General features: G+C 39.6%; 2 protein-coding genes and 1 pseudogene across 2 annotated transcripts; 1 reads left to right on the forward strand and 2 right to left on the reverse strand.

Annotated features, from left to right (window-relative positions):
* Nucleotides 1-616: 616 nt before the first annotated feature.
* shisa4 (shisa family member 4) lies at nt 617-6758 on the reverse strand. The gene is made up of 5 exons (XM_044024659.1): nt 6510-6758; nt 4783-4960; nt 2714-2850; nt 1446-1637; nt 617-715 (listed from the first exon to the last, which is right to left on the reverse strand). The coding sequence occupies exons 1-5, from the start codon at nt 6592-6594 to the stop codon at nt 675-677; spliced, it is 633 nt and encodes a 210-aa protein (XP_043880594.1). The 5' UTR covers nt 6595-6758; the 3' UTR covers nt 617-674.
* Nucleotides 6759-8175: 1417 nt separating this feature from the next.
* LOC122768479 (transcription factor HES-5-like) lies at nt 8176-9348 on the reverse strand. The gene is made up of 2 exons (XM_044024526.1): nt 9211-9348; nt 8176-9107 (listed from the first exon to the last, which is right to left on the reverse strand). Exons 1-2 carry the CDS (start codon nt 9331-9333, stop codon nt 8682-8684), a joined length of 549 nt encoding a protein of 182 aa, XP_043880461.1. The 5' UTR covers nt 9334-9348; the 3' UTR covers nt 8176-8681.
* A 3070-nt stretch (nt 9349-12418) lies between these two features.
* LOC122768453 lies at nt 12419-13681 on the forward strand (annotated as a pseudogene).
* The last annotated feature ends 393 nt before the right edge of the window (nt 13682-14074 follow it).

A 14074-nucleotide genomic window follows, 5' to 3' on the forward strand; every position in this document is an offset into this window, starting at 1 on the left:
TGTCACCTTTTCATGTCACGATTCCCTTGTTTTTCACATTAGCCCCGACACCATATTACAAAAGAAATGTCAAATCATATCTGCAGAAACGTGCATCAGCGAGCGAGACGACCTGAAACGTCAACTTAAGCAGATGTTAATCAATTCATGTTGAGTGTGGATGAAAATGTTATTCTCCCATTAATATATGAAAAGGGAGTGCACTGTCATTGTTTTAAATCCCTTCTTTTTTTTTTACCCCCGGGTTTATGTAACACCCTGTTATTGAGGTGAGGTGTCGCTGAGCCGAGTTGGCAGAAGCAGAGTTAGTCAGATACCTCCTGTATTTGGGGGGATGGCGTGAAGCCCTCTGTGAGAGCCACTCAGGTGTCAGGTTGCAGAATTTGGAGTACAAAACGGAGAATGGAGCTCAAACCTGTATTTGATTTATGCCACAGAAGTAGCACATCAGTGAAAACAAACAATGGAATAATAAAAAAAAACACAACTCTTAAAGTGCCTCAATCTTTTTTTTTCTTTTTTCTCTGTCACAGGCAAACCACTGTGAGTCAAGCTGTAATGTTGGTTTAAATGTGTTTGTATGTTGGGTGTTTTTGCGTGCAAGAGAGCAAGAGAGAGTGTGAGTTTGTGTGTGTGTGTGAGTTTGTGTGTGTGTGTGTGTGTGGACAAGCCCATCAGTGACCAGGATACTGTGGTGGAGAGTAAGGTGGAGGAGCTGAAACACAAGCAGACAAAAGAAAAACACAAAGAGTCAGACAGTGAGTTTCACAGGATAAAGTGCAAAGGCTCATTTTTTTAAAAAGGTGAGAGAGATACTTTGTTTTCCCATCTTTAAAGGGACAAAAAAATGATTGTTTTAGTCAGAGCTTTACAGGATGAACGTGGATGCAACATATCCTAATCAGCAGTGAATGCTACATCAAATATAAGGGTATAGAATTTGACCAGATGAAAAGTCAAAAGTTGTGAAAGCATGTGTTAAAAAAGCACTGAATACTTGTCCATAACCTCAGGGAGTAAGATGATCATTTCATTGTGACACATTTATGATATTGATCCTTTGGCCAATTATGAAATATTATAAAAATCTGCCACCACAGAGTGCTTTTAATGTGATTTATGGACCTGCAATCAATATGAAAAATGACATAACCATTTTATATGTTAAAATTTATATAGCAACTCACAAAGGGCAACTAGAATATGACTTGAGAATTGTATGTTATCTTTTGTGAAATTTATTTTACCTTCAAAAATGAAACAATGAAGACAAATGCATAATTTCTTAATGTATATTTTCACTTCTGCATCAATACAGTGATCTGGATCTATTGATCGGGAATGATCAACTGTCACACCACAAGTATCTTTCTTTATCTGCAAAGGCCTGTGGTGGACATTTTTAAACAGCCTCTTCAACATGAAAACTGTTACACTAATCTTACCCTGGCTGTATGCTGGATCCATTGGATGAGGTGGATACGGTCCAGGATGCATCACTGGATACTGTGGGGGCATGCCAGGATACTGGGAGTGCATGGGATAACCTGCATGTGGATACTCGTGGGGTCCCAGTGGCTTTCCATAAGCGTCGTACATAGGCTCCGATGGGTAGCTGGCCATGGGGATCTGTTGGGCTGCGGGTTCAAAAACATACAAACTGTGGTGAAGGAACAGTTTTAAACTGGGGGGGAGGTGTGGAAATTAAAGTAGGACAAGAAACAGGGGTGCAAAGATAGAGTGTGCTGTAATTCTGGGCAGACTGTTCAGCCTCATGAGGCATACCTGTGATTCTGGTTTTTGGGGTAGGGCTGCACAATAAGTCATAAATATATCACCATAATCACCGCAATATAAATAGTGCAAAGGCTGCTTGAACTTAATTAAAGTAAGTCTTTGTGGCCAAAAGCATAAAGGTTTTTGTTTTGATTCATTTTATAATTTTCTCATAAAGTGACAGCCTAGCACACTTTTCTGAACCCCACCTGCAAACTGTAACACCCTCATACGCCACCTACTGGTTGCCAGAGAGATTGGTGAGCCGAGTGCAATGAGAAACAATGAAGTAGGATTTAGATTAGATTTACATTTCTTACATTGAAAAACTTGAGATTTGTATTTCTGTCTTTCAGGAATCCAGGTAGGAAGGGATGTATTTGTTTGAAGTATTTCATGTTTTTAAAGTGCGGTTGTATGAGGTATTTCACGCCACACTGCATGGGCTGCCCTTTCTGTGAAGTCGGTGTTGGTGAATTTGTCATGCGAACACAAATTTGAACCATTCTTTTGAAATTAAATTCCTTTTGTAAAGCAAATGTAAACATGTAAAACACAAGTGTTTTCAGTTCTGTGTGGATTCTGAAGTCTGTAGACAAATAGCTGGTGGTTGTGTGTCATTTGCTCGACGATGTAGCCCATTTTCTTTTGTACATATACACTGTAAATAAAAACACTATTACAGCATTTCAGTTTTACATAATTATCGAGTTCACTTGTTCTGGGAATAACTGGGCCTGAAATGAGCTTCCCCTGTTTTAAAGAGTAGCAATGAACCTTCACGATCTGACTTCACCACATACTGAAGTCATGTCATCACCAATATTCTCCATTATCACATATTTTCATAATATCATGTAGCCCTACTTTGTGCTTATGAATAAAAAAGTGCCCTTACATGACATGACTTGGGTATGAAGTGGAGAACAGGACTTACCATCATAAGGTGTTCTTCCCCTCTGCTGCCGTCTCTGGTAGAGGTAACAGCACGAGCACATGAAGCAGCAGACCATGGTGGCAATGACTGCCACAAACAGGAGGACAGAGGAGGCAATGCCTGCTAAAGTGGTCGGGCTGAGAGGAGGAGGAGAAGAAGAAGAGGACTTCAATTACAAAACATTTCCCTTTATTAATCTGATTAATTAACCGCAATGATGTGATTGAGTCTGAGATTACATCTTATGCTCTGTTTCTATCATGGTACGGTTTTGTTTAGTACAGTACGGTATGGTTTGGAAGGGTCAAACCCTGGGTCAGGCTTGAATTTCAACTCTGAACAGTACCTTTACTTGGTAGGCGGGGTGTGGGCGGTGCCCAATGGCCAACAAGGAACAAGGAAAAACAACATTGAATGCAATACAACAGGCAATAACACAACGGACAACAATGGAGGACATCCATAAGGTCGTTTTTGTGTCGCCCCATCAGCTGACTGTCATGGGGAAGGGTTTGGGGCCAGTTATTTTGGTACTATTCCTAATGGAAACGCAAAAAAATCCCTGATACCGTACTGAACCAAACCGTTCCACTTGGTAGAAACAAGGACTAGTAAATAATGAACACTCTTCTACAGATTCCTTCACTTCATATTCTCAATCTGTTGTGGTCTCCCTAAATGTACCATATCTTTATGGCCTTGGTTGCTATGGTTACCACTATTTGGCGCTGGTCCACCTTGGCTCCATGACTGTCTTCACAGCTATCCTTGAAACAGATAACAAGCTATTGTTTTCAGCGCGTAGTTCTAAGTCAGCCATGGAAACACTGCCCAACGTGACCTTGGAACCCGAAGGAGAAAAGATTCCTTTACACCATCCATTTCATTTTAGCCTCCACTAGCCGCTGATGTGATCTCCCACAGGGATCAATAACAAGCAGACTGTCTGTTCAGTTCTGGAGAGTGATGGATGGTTTACAATGCAGTGCAGAAAAAAAATGTCATGTTGTAAGCGCTCAAGTACGAGCTTGCTTTGTCCTGCATTATCAGGATCCCTCACAGGACCTTAAGCACCACTTAACACACAGATAGCTGATGCACCAGAACAACTAATGGGAAAACATTGCACTCTGGGGACTTTTGTCAAATGCTACAAATAGGGGATAAAGAACAGACTGGTTTCTTTTATAATTAGACTCTATGTGTGATAGAGTATATGTCCTATATTCTCTTGGTGGTTTTATTTCTCTCTGAGTGCATGTGTCTGGCATTCAGGTGCCTTATTCCATTAGTCAACCTACACATCTGTGTTTCGTTGGCTTACCAACACCTTAAGCTCTGCAGTACTGAAACTTTGGCTCATCTCCCTGTCTGACCACATCATTCAGTCCTCGTTCTGAGTTTAGTGCTCATCTCTATGATCTGTGTGTCTCTGTAAGACTCTGTGCTTGCCTGTATCTCAGGATCATTACCTTTGCCCACTCCAGTTACCTGACAACGTCCCCCCTTTTTGTACTTTGTGCCAGCTCCATGCTTGAATCACTGTCTCTGCCACAAGCGCCACAGCCTGCTCAGTTTTGAAAACCTTAACGTTGCGTTTAAGAATTAATGTTACATTAATTTAAAAAACTCTTGTGCCCACCAAACTGCGCCCAATAACCAATGATGAAAAAGTGAGAAAAAAAAGAGTCACAAGGAGTCTGTTTTAATTTCTAATTTACAAAAGTATTCAGGCCTTTTGCTTTTTTTCATCTCTTTGCTTAAGCAGGAATTCCGGTGTTTTTTGACCTGTATTTGTGTATGTAAATAGTACTTACAAAAGCAATGGCTGCATTGTAATCTTATAGGGCAATAGCAGCAGCAAAATTGTGTGTATTTTCCATTATTTTTTCTACAGGCAAGATGTAACCTACATATATACGTCTGAATATGGCAACAATAAATATAAGAACAAAGTATCTTAGTAGAAGTAGAATTATGAACAGTACAAGGACAAGGACAGACTGTTGGTGTCAAGTAAATTTATGTAATAGTCAGTGAAAGTGGAACACAGCAGCTGTTGCTCTCACCTGAACTGGAAGAGCATACAGCGCTTCTGCTCCCTCTCTGTGATCATCTTGAAAGCGTCCAGGCAGCAGTAACGCCGCTGACAGTTCCCACAGCAGAATGTGATGAGAGGGCAGTCGAAGCCGTTGTGCCAGGTGCCATTTTTGTCCACGTACCAAAGACAGTCCTCATTCCCACTTACTGCAAATCACAAGCAAGACGATCAGAAAGAGGAAAGAAATAAAGGAGGCAGAGAGAGGAAAGAAGGCAAATGGAGCACGGCATGATTCCAGTTCATCAATGAAACCTTCACCCCTAATGCACAAAATGCAACGTTTCGTAGCTGTTGTTGTTTTCACTTCAAACTCTTGACTGCTCACTTGACTTACAAGTCTTTATTCTGCTGTCAAGTAAAAAGAAGATATTTATTTCAAAAAGGTAGTGACTCATCTTTCTTCTTTCATATTCCAGGCCAAACACAGCCAATTCAACGCTTCTCTGAGGGTGAAAACTGATCAGAAAATGTATGTTTTATTTAATGAACACCAATGTCAGTTATAATAGTTTATTATATAAATTATATTTAGAACTTTTTAGCAAACAAAACTTAAAGAAATGTGAAGGAATAATACTGAAATATCAACTCTGTTGTCTGTACATTAGGAGACAGTCTTACATAAGAATAAACACTTTCTGTAATTAAGTTTCAAAGCGTGGGATTATGTATTCCACCACATATAATTACAGGGCACACAAAATTATAGCCTCATAACTCATCATAACAACTGCTGCATGACTGTAGGCTGCATTAAGATACACCAGCATGGACAGACAACATGTTCTAAAAAGCATGACATATACACTAATAAAGATCTAGGAACATACGTCAGACGAGCTTATGCTCTCGGAAATGTGAAGTTCACGCTCTGGCTGCTGAAGAAACATGGTGGCACAAAATGTCAGCCTCTGTAATCACAGCCCTTGCCTTAAGTATATATTTAAAGACTTATTCTACTGCGATAAATTTCAAAGAGATCATATATTCATGTTTCAATTTCTGTCAAAAAAAAACCCTTGCAAATGTTACACACTGGACCTCATAATTAATAACACACACAGGAACTAATTAATCAATTATCAACATGGTTGGTGATTCCATATTGAATCCATACTCCAACAAATTATCAAACTGTCATCATTATAATCAAGAATTGGGGACTGTTTCAAAGCAACAATGAATGGTAGTTTACATGAGTGATTTGCTGATAATTTTCAAGTAAAATTTCACTAAAATCCCCAAAACACAAGACACTAAGTTTGTCATCATATATGAAGATAACACTAAAATCTGATCTCAAGTACAGAGAGCAAATATTTGGCACTTGTTGTTGAAAACTTAATGTTCTTGATGTGTTAGAAAGGAAGAAAGTCCAATAACCTTACTTTAATTTAATTTAATTTAATTTAACTTAACAGTGAGACTAATTCACTGGACCAGACAGTTGATGCTAGCTGAGGTCAGACACTGATCAGGTTCAGATCACCAGGCCTAAAATAAACATGGAGGTAAACAGACACAACTGCATTAGTTGATGTTGAATAGCAAGGGCGGTACAAGGAGCGAACGGGTCTGTCTGTTCACGGGTGACAGAGACAAAGGATGGACAAGCAGGAGAAAAAACCGCTGGCGGAACAGTAAACCGTTACTGTGTGCTAACGGCGCGGCCTGGATAAAGAGCCATAACCTTACCGGGAGAGGAGCAGAGCACGAAGGCGAGCAGCGACAAAGTCACCGCGGCGAGGGACGCGTTTGCCGCTGGCAAGACCATCCCCATTCTGAATGTATGTGTTTCCAAGCAACGGCGAATGACAGAGAATTGGCTCAATAACTCTCAGTCTAACAGTCGCTCTCCGACATTATCTCCTAACGCTCTCGGGCGGAGTGTTGACGACGGTTCCGCTGTCCTACGAGATGTCAGACCGTTTCGCTGCTGTGACGCCGTTCACCCCGGACCAACAGGGTGTTGCCTTCACGGACCGCGTGAAATGTCGGAGACGACACGAGCTGTGCATTACACTTGTTATAATTATATTAATTTTAAATTTAAATTAAAATGTATTATTACAATTAAATTATAGTATTTGAAACGTGGAGTGTCCCTTGTAGTCGTTATGGTTATGGAAACAAAGTGACATTTTAATGGAGCGTACACACATAGTTATCCTTGTTATGACTCTTGTCATTTGAACAACCTTACCCAAAAAGTATCCCTTAGTTTTTAAGTGTAATGTAACCCTATCCATAACTCATTCATCATGACTAACCCCAACCTTAAACCAGGGGTCTGTAGCCTACACGTGGATCTTCAGGCCCTCTGCAGTGGTTCACTGTAGCTCTGTTCAAAGTGAACACTTATTTGTTTTAATGTTTTGTCAACTAAAAATATGAGTCACATCCGTGTCCACTTCAAATACGATTTTTTTAAAAAACCTCCCCAAACTCAACAGACCTGTGTAAATGAAGTCACGTGTACATGAAGAAGTACACTTCTGCATCAACACACTTATGCTAGCAGGTTTCTTCAAGCATGAGCTACACACAATAACAAACACTGTTTGTTTATTTATTAAAAGTGGGTCATTTTTTATTTTATTAATGTTCCACAAATAATGGAAAGACACAAATACATCTACATAGTTAAGTGTTTTATTTCAAAAGAGGCCTGTTTTCCCTTGTCAACAGCTAAGCTAGTTCTTAACTTTCACAAATGCAGCAAACTTTAATGTTAATATATATATAAATGTCTTATATGATGTCTTCGTGGCTCCAGATGATGAATTATATCTGGGTGGACAGGGGTCAAAAATGGCTCTTCTGATACTAGATAGAGGTTGAAGACACCATGATTCACATCTTAATTTTAACTTTAACCAGACCCACAGGAATACAATTCTACTGGTCCAGAAAATGAAATATCTTTGTATACCAGAAAAGTTGTAATAGAGTAAAAAGGTAACAGATACAAGTGTACACACTTGGTCATAGAATTATAATTTAATTACTAATATTTGAATTTCATTCAGGTCAAGTTATGCATGAATTAGGGTTAATATTAGGTTTGGTTACACTGTTCAAATGAATGGAAGTCAATGCAGAGTCATAACAAGAGTTTTTCTGGCATCTCTTAGGGCTTTTTCTGGTATTAACTGACTAGCAGCGAACATAAGAGGGGAACACAGTACTATTATACAAGATTTATTTGCTGCTAAGAAGAAGCAATCTATACATATGTATATGCACATATGTGAGTATCATGTTACACAGTGTAAATGATTACAACCTTACATATAAAAGGGAAAGAAAATAGATGTTAAGTAAGAGAGAGTGTGAATAAATAAATGCCACAACACAAAGCTTGTGATAGATATGTGTTTGTTTGTTTTTTATTACAAGAGAATTAAATCATGTCTGTAACTCCAGAGAAGCAATGGTGGTGATGATGCATCACATTTTCTTTCATTTCAAAGAAACACATGGGATTATTTAGTCCAAACAAAGTGAACTAACTCAAATACTAAAAGACAAAAACTTTCATATTCACAATTATGCTGCTTACAAATTTCAAACAATTTGATAATAGCAGTGATGACCGTGAAGACCCAACATGGGTCAATTATCTTTTACATAGTAAAAACACACCAGTACATCAGAAATTATGTTTACTGATAAACACCTGAGAGAAGCTTCAACTCCTCAGAATCTGATCTGAACACAGGAGAACAGGACTGTAACACAGATATAAAAATACTGGTCAACGTGGCCAATTTTTTGAACATATTGATAAATCAGTAAAGATAATATTATTCTTAGAATACATCACTGCATTTCAATCCAAGAGAACTTTAAGAACTCTGTAGGTGTCTACCACGGCCTCCAGGGGGCGCTGTTGGCTGGACTCTTGTCTTTAATGATGCTGGTCTGGACTGTGGAGCGCAGAGCAGAGAAGTCAACCTCTGTCAGGTTCTTATAAGAGGAAGACTGCAGCTTGTTGAAGTTCTCCATCATCAGTCTTCTCTGGGACTGTGTCTTCACCTCCTCACTGGACAGGAAGTGTGCCACCTCCTGGACACACCTGGAGTAGCCCCGATTAACAGCAGCTGAGTCCACAGCTCGATTCTGCTGCTGAAGCCGCCTCAGGACACAGACTGTCATCTCCAGGATGTCTGCTTTCTCCAGCTTGGAGTCTGGCTGCTGTTTGAGGAACTCTGGACCCAGGAGAGACTTGAGCTGCTCAATGCTGCTGTTGATTCTCTCTCTGCGTAACTTCTCCACCTGAGGTTTTCTGAGCTGCAGAAAAAAGAGCAAAGTCATTAATGGACTGATTCTGGAGTAAAGTGTGAGCATGAACAAAGACAGAAGATGAAATGTTCTTGAATGTTCTTGAATTTACCTTGTGAGTCAGAGTCAGATGTTCCTGAGAGTTGGTCAGAGCTGCAGTGATTGTAGGTGCCATGTCTGGATCTGTGTGCTGTAGAGGTCTCTGTAGAGAGAATCTGATCTCTGCTGGCTTCATCCCTCCTTTTTATAGTCCCACATCTGCATATGAATGTGTGGGTCTTGGTCTGACTGCACTTTCTCACACTCTCGGCCAATCAGAGAGCTCAAGGAGACAATAGCACATGTGGAGCAGTAACATAAATTGCTGTTAAAGCCTCAGGGACAATAGTTAAATCTCAGGGGAACAGGTGGAGGACTGGGGGGGCTGATGGAGGGAGATTCAGAACTCTGTGTGAATCTGGGAATTTGGTGACCCTGTTAAGAGAGATCTGCTGCCTGATGCTGATTTTGTCCGAGCACACGCTGATCATCCCATCACACGTGTGTGACAGCAAGAAGAAACACCTTCAAACCTCATCATCCTTTATTTATACGTTTTTGAGTACAGGAATTTAACCTGCCTTAGTTTTAATTTGTCGCTCCCAAGTGTTCCTTAATCTTATTTTCTTTGGCATCTGTGCTTGTTAAGCATCAAAACGTGTGCGCAAATTACTTGTATCTAATAACTACTTGGCATTGAGACTCACTTTGGTTATGATAGGGCATCTTTGAGAGCAAGCCCTAACGATGCCATGCAACATCATGAAACATGTACTGTAGATGTTGCATATATAAACAGAAAAGGCACACACTGGGTTGCTGAAACATTTTCCATATTTGAGAAATAATTTTGAATAAAACCAAATTCAAACACAAACGTCTGCTTAAATGCTGACATATTACACATTAAAGTCGTGTCTACAGTGCATCATTATTATGAGCAGTATAGAACCTGTATTTTTTATAAAAGTTTAAGTGATTAAATTGGTAAATTGGTAATATGTAACGCAGCATCTTGTCCTGCCAAAGTTTGTTTCAGTCAGTTTAACTCAGGGTTACCCAAACTGAGTCCTGAACATAAAGCTGGTTGCAGTTAATTGATGAATAACTAAAATGACTATGTTTAACAGTTTTGTTTCCATTCTTCTTTGATTGTGATGACGTGTTGGCTTCCAAATTCATGTGCCATTAAAATAAAGGAATATGTGTGTCAAAACATTAGGTCAAACAAAAAGTCTGTGTAACTCGTGTTGTTAGGGCCACGCCGTCCTGACAGTTGGCAACCACCAAAAGAATAAATAGAAAGACTTGGAGGGAAATGATGACCCGTTAAACGGACGGGGGGAATTAAGCTGGCAAAAGTTAGTGAGTTGGCACCAGAGAGGGCCAGACAGAGACAGAAAATAGAAGAATAAGAGTAGAGGGGAAAGTGTGCCAACTCCCTTTGGAGAGTAATCAGGTGCTGGTGGGGTTGAGGATGCTAATCACACTCAACTGTGACTCCTCTCGCTCAGCTTTCCCACACTCTGCTCCACTCGACAATAGACATGTGCCTTGTTAAATGCTAATTCCTCCCTACACACGCTGCTCCCAGCAGCTCTCCCCTGAGGCTACAGTCTGTTGTTGGACACTCTCAATTAGGAGAAGAGAGCCAGAGATAAACACAAATATTTTGACTGGTCATGTAAAATAACAACCAGTTAACTCAGTGTATTTGGATGCAAATTTCGTAATTATATAGTCAAACTACTAAGAATTTATTCAAAGCAGCCACAAACTATGTTGTCATCATGACCAGCATTTGTGGGTTTTTTTTTTTAGTGTTTTTTAGATAATAGTAGTAGTAACATAACATTTATATTATCAAATATTATCTAATGCACACAGACACATTCATTGTTAGATATATCTTATATATCTGTCATCTGTTACCTAACATGAATTAAATGTTTATATAACTTTCTATAACAAAAGTATAATAAAATGTTTAAAAAACTAAACTTATATTTATATGCGGTAGATAGATGTGGCTTATGGATATTAGATGTTTTCTAACCTGGAAGTTGAAGCCTTTTTTATAGCCTTATAATTTAAAAATCAGCATAATCAAATAACAACCGTCAGTCTAACCTTTAATTAATCTTAATCTTTAAAATGTAACTTAAATTAACTTGTGATCATGCAACATGTCTGATTTTTTTTACTTTGTAAATAATGTACAAAACCCATGTGTATAAATAGATATCTAAATAGATATAGATAAACGGTTCAGCTCAAGTGAATAAATATGTAAACATTAAAGCTTCAGTAGTAAAGAATTCCTGCTCCTCCCGCTCACAGACGTCTTTGTCTGGTCAGCCTTTATTGTCCCTCGAGGGCTCTGTGAGTGAGTTTTCTCTGGTTTCCCACACTCTGCCCATTCACCGCTTTTAAGAACAAAAGAAGTGTGTCTGGTTGCACATCACATTAATTATGGAGTCAGTTTACGAGTTTTGTCTCGCTGCCTCTGAATGGAAATTCCTATCATCGGGACTCGTCATCTCCAGGCCTTTGTAAAATGCCAATAAGGAATGCAGTCATGCTAAGGATTAATGGACATTCGAAAGCTCTGTTATTTCTCCCGTTCTTTATATTCATGTTGCTCTGCATTCCAGACAGTTTATTTTGATGGGTCGGATAAAAAGGGAGTCCAACTCTGAATTTGAAGCTGGTTATAGAAGAGTGAGATAGCTTCTACTCATTTGTGGTTGGTAGAATGTCCATCCTGTTATAGATGAGGTGATGAGGGGTTTAACATCACATTATCTCATTACAACATCAGCAACATTATTGAAGAAAAAAACAACCAAGCCGTGTGTATCATTTCTGACTATTAACTTTACACCATCCATGCTAAGGTTATGTATAGAGCACACATGCTGTAGATGAATGCTCAGATTTCAGAAAAAAAGTACATTTTAATGTTTTCATTATCTCTCCCACGCTTGTGTAATGGGATGATCAGCGTGTGCTCAGTCAGAGTCATTGATCTGCTCTCTCTTCGCAGGGTCACCACTTTCCCAGATTCACACAGAGCTCGTTGCGTCCCCCCGCCCTCCACCCTTTAGTCCTCCACCTGTTCCCCTGAGATCTAACCATTATCCCTGAGGCAATAACACCATTCACTGTCTAGCATCTCTCATTGTCTCCTCCAGCTCTCTGATTGGCCGAGAGTGTGAGAAAGTGCAGTCAGACCAAGACCCACACATTCATATGGAGATGTGGGACTATAAATAGGAGGGATGAAGCCAGCAGAGATCAGATTCTCTACAGAGACCTCTACAGCACACAGATCCAGACATGGCACCTACAATCACTGCAGCTCTGACCAACTCTCAGGAACATCTGACTCTGACTCACAAGGTAAATTGAAGAACATTCAAGAACATTTCATCTTCTGTCTTTGTTCATGCTCACACTTTACTCCAGAATCAGTCCATTAATGACTTTGCTCTTTTCTCTGCAGCTCAGAAAACCTCAGGTGGAGAAGTTACGCAGAGAGAGAATCAACAGCAGCATTGAGCAGCTCAAGTCTCTCCTGGGTCCAGAGTTCCTCAAACAGCAGCCAGACTCCAAGCTGGAGAAAGCAGACATCCTGGAGATGACAGTCTGCTTCCTGAGGCGGCTGCAGCAGCAGAACCGAGCTGTGGACTCAGCTGCTGTTAATCGGGGCTACTCCAGGTGTGTCCAGGAGGTGGCACACTTCCTGTCCCGTGAGGAGGTGACACAGTCCCAGAGAAGACTGATGATGAAGAACTTCAACAAGCTGCAGTCTTCCTCTGATAAGATTCTGACAGAGGCTGACTTCTCTCCTCTGAGCTCCACAGTCCAGACCAGCATCATCAAAGACAAGAGTCCAGTCAACAGCACTGTCTGGAGGCCGTGGTAAATGAAGGACTATTAGGAAGTTCCAGAGAAAATATGTTGTAACATTGTACAAACATCTGTACCTGTACTCATTCTCTCGGTATTCTATTTTTTCAAATCATTGCTTCTGTAGTTTTGTTTTGTTTTATTAGCTTTTGTAAAGTCTGAATTCTGAGTTCCTGTGATATTTGCAGGTTAACAGGTTAACTACTCTTTTGCAGTAGAAGAGGAGTCACACATTTGTGATTCAGGTGTGACTCTGTGAAGTACACATTATTATTCTTATATAATTCTCACTGAGAATGCCTTTGTATTGTTAGTAAGACTGACAGTGACGTGTTGATAGACACATATATTCATGTTGAACATGTCTAATATCTTCTGTGTGATATTCACACATTCCATTGATTGCAATGGGAATTCTTCATATATGTATATGAATTTATGAACTGTCTGTATTTTAGCAGATGAAGTTTGTCTATGAGCAAAAGTCATGAAGACAAAAGTGCTGCTTTTATCGCTCTGTGAGTGACAGCAGCCATACCTTCAATGAAGGGCTTGTCCTGTGGAAAATGAATGTATCTCTTGAAGCCAAGTGATGTGCATTAAAACAATCACAAAAAACAAAAACAATGAAAGTTTGCTTCTGTCTCTCTTTTTTTTGTATATATTTCTTTTTAACATTACCCTTTCACAACGTGTCCATAAACTGAACAGTTGTCACAAATGTCCGATGGAGAATAAGCTAATAATAAGATATTTCAAGGGTAAGGGGATCAAGTGGATAAAGGGCATCCCCTCATAATTATTAACTGAAAAACAGTGGCAAATCTTATACTTACTCATGTATTTATTTATTTATTTACTTATTTCATTAACCATTCACTCATGCAGTTGTATAGCAGACCTACTCCACACGTTAGTACAGAAATACTGTTAAAAATTGTAACTGAAAATTGATGCGGCCCCTGTGACAGACAGGCGACCTGTCCTGGGCAGTCTAGTAAAAAGTACCTTAAAGGGATAGTTGA

The sequence above is a fragment of the Solea senegalensis genome, linkage group LG4 (genome assembly GCF_019176455.1).
Source record: "Solea senegalensis isolate Sse05_10M linkage group LG4, IFAPA_SoseM_1, whole genome shotgun sequence".
Classification (NCBI taxonomy): Eukaryota; Metazoa; Chordata; class Actinopteri; order Pleuronectiformes; family Soleidae; genus Solea; species Solea senegalensis.

Excerpts from the sequence above, each read along its gene's own strand:
- LOC122768479 (XM_044024526.1), bottom strand. The coding sequence starts at position 9,333 with ATGAAGCCAGCAGAGATCAGATTCTCTCTACAGAGACCTCTACAGCAC. Across the intron at positions 9,108-9,210 it reads ATCTGACTCTGACTCACAAG|CTCAGAAAACCTCAGGTGGA; the intron begins GTAAATTCAAGA and ends TTTTTTCTGCAG.
- shisa4 (XM_044024659.1), bottom strand. The coding sequence starts at position 6,594 with ATGGGGATGGTCTTGCCAGCGGCAAACGCGTCCCTCGCCGCGGTGACT. Across the intron at positions 4,961-6,509 it reads CGTGCTCTGCTCCTCTCCCG|TAAGTGGGAATGAGGACTGT; the intron begins GTAAGGTTATGG and ends TGTGATTTGCAG. Across the intron at positions 716-1,445 it reads GGATCCAGCATACAGCCAGG|CTCCTCCACCTTACTCTCCA; the intron begins GTAAGATTAGTG and ends CTTGTGTTTCAG.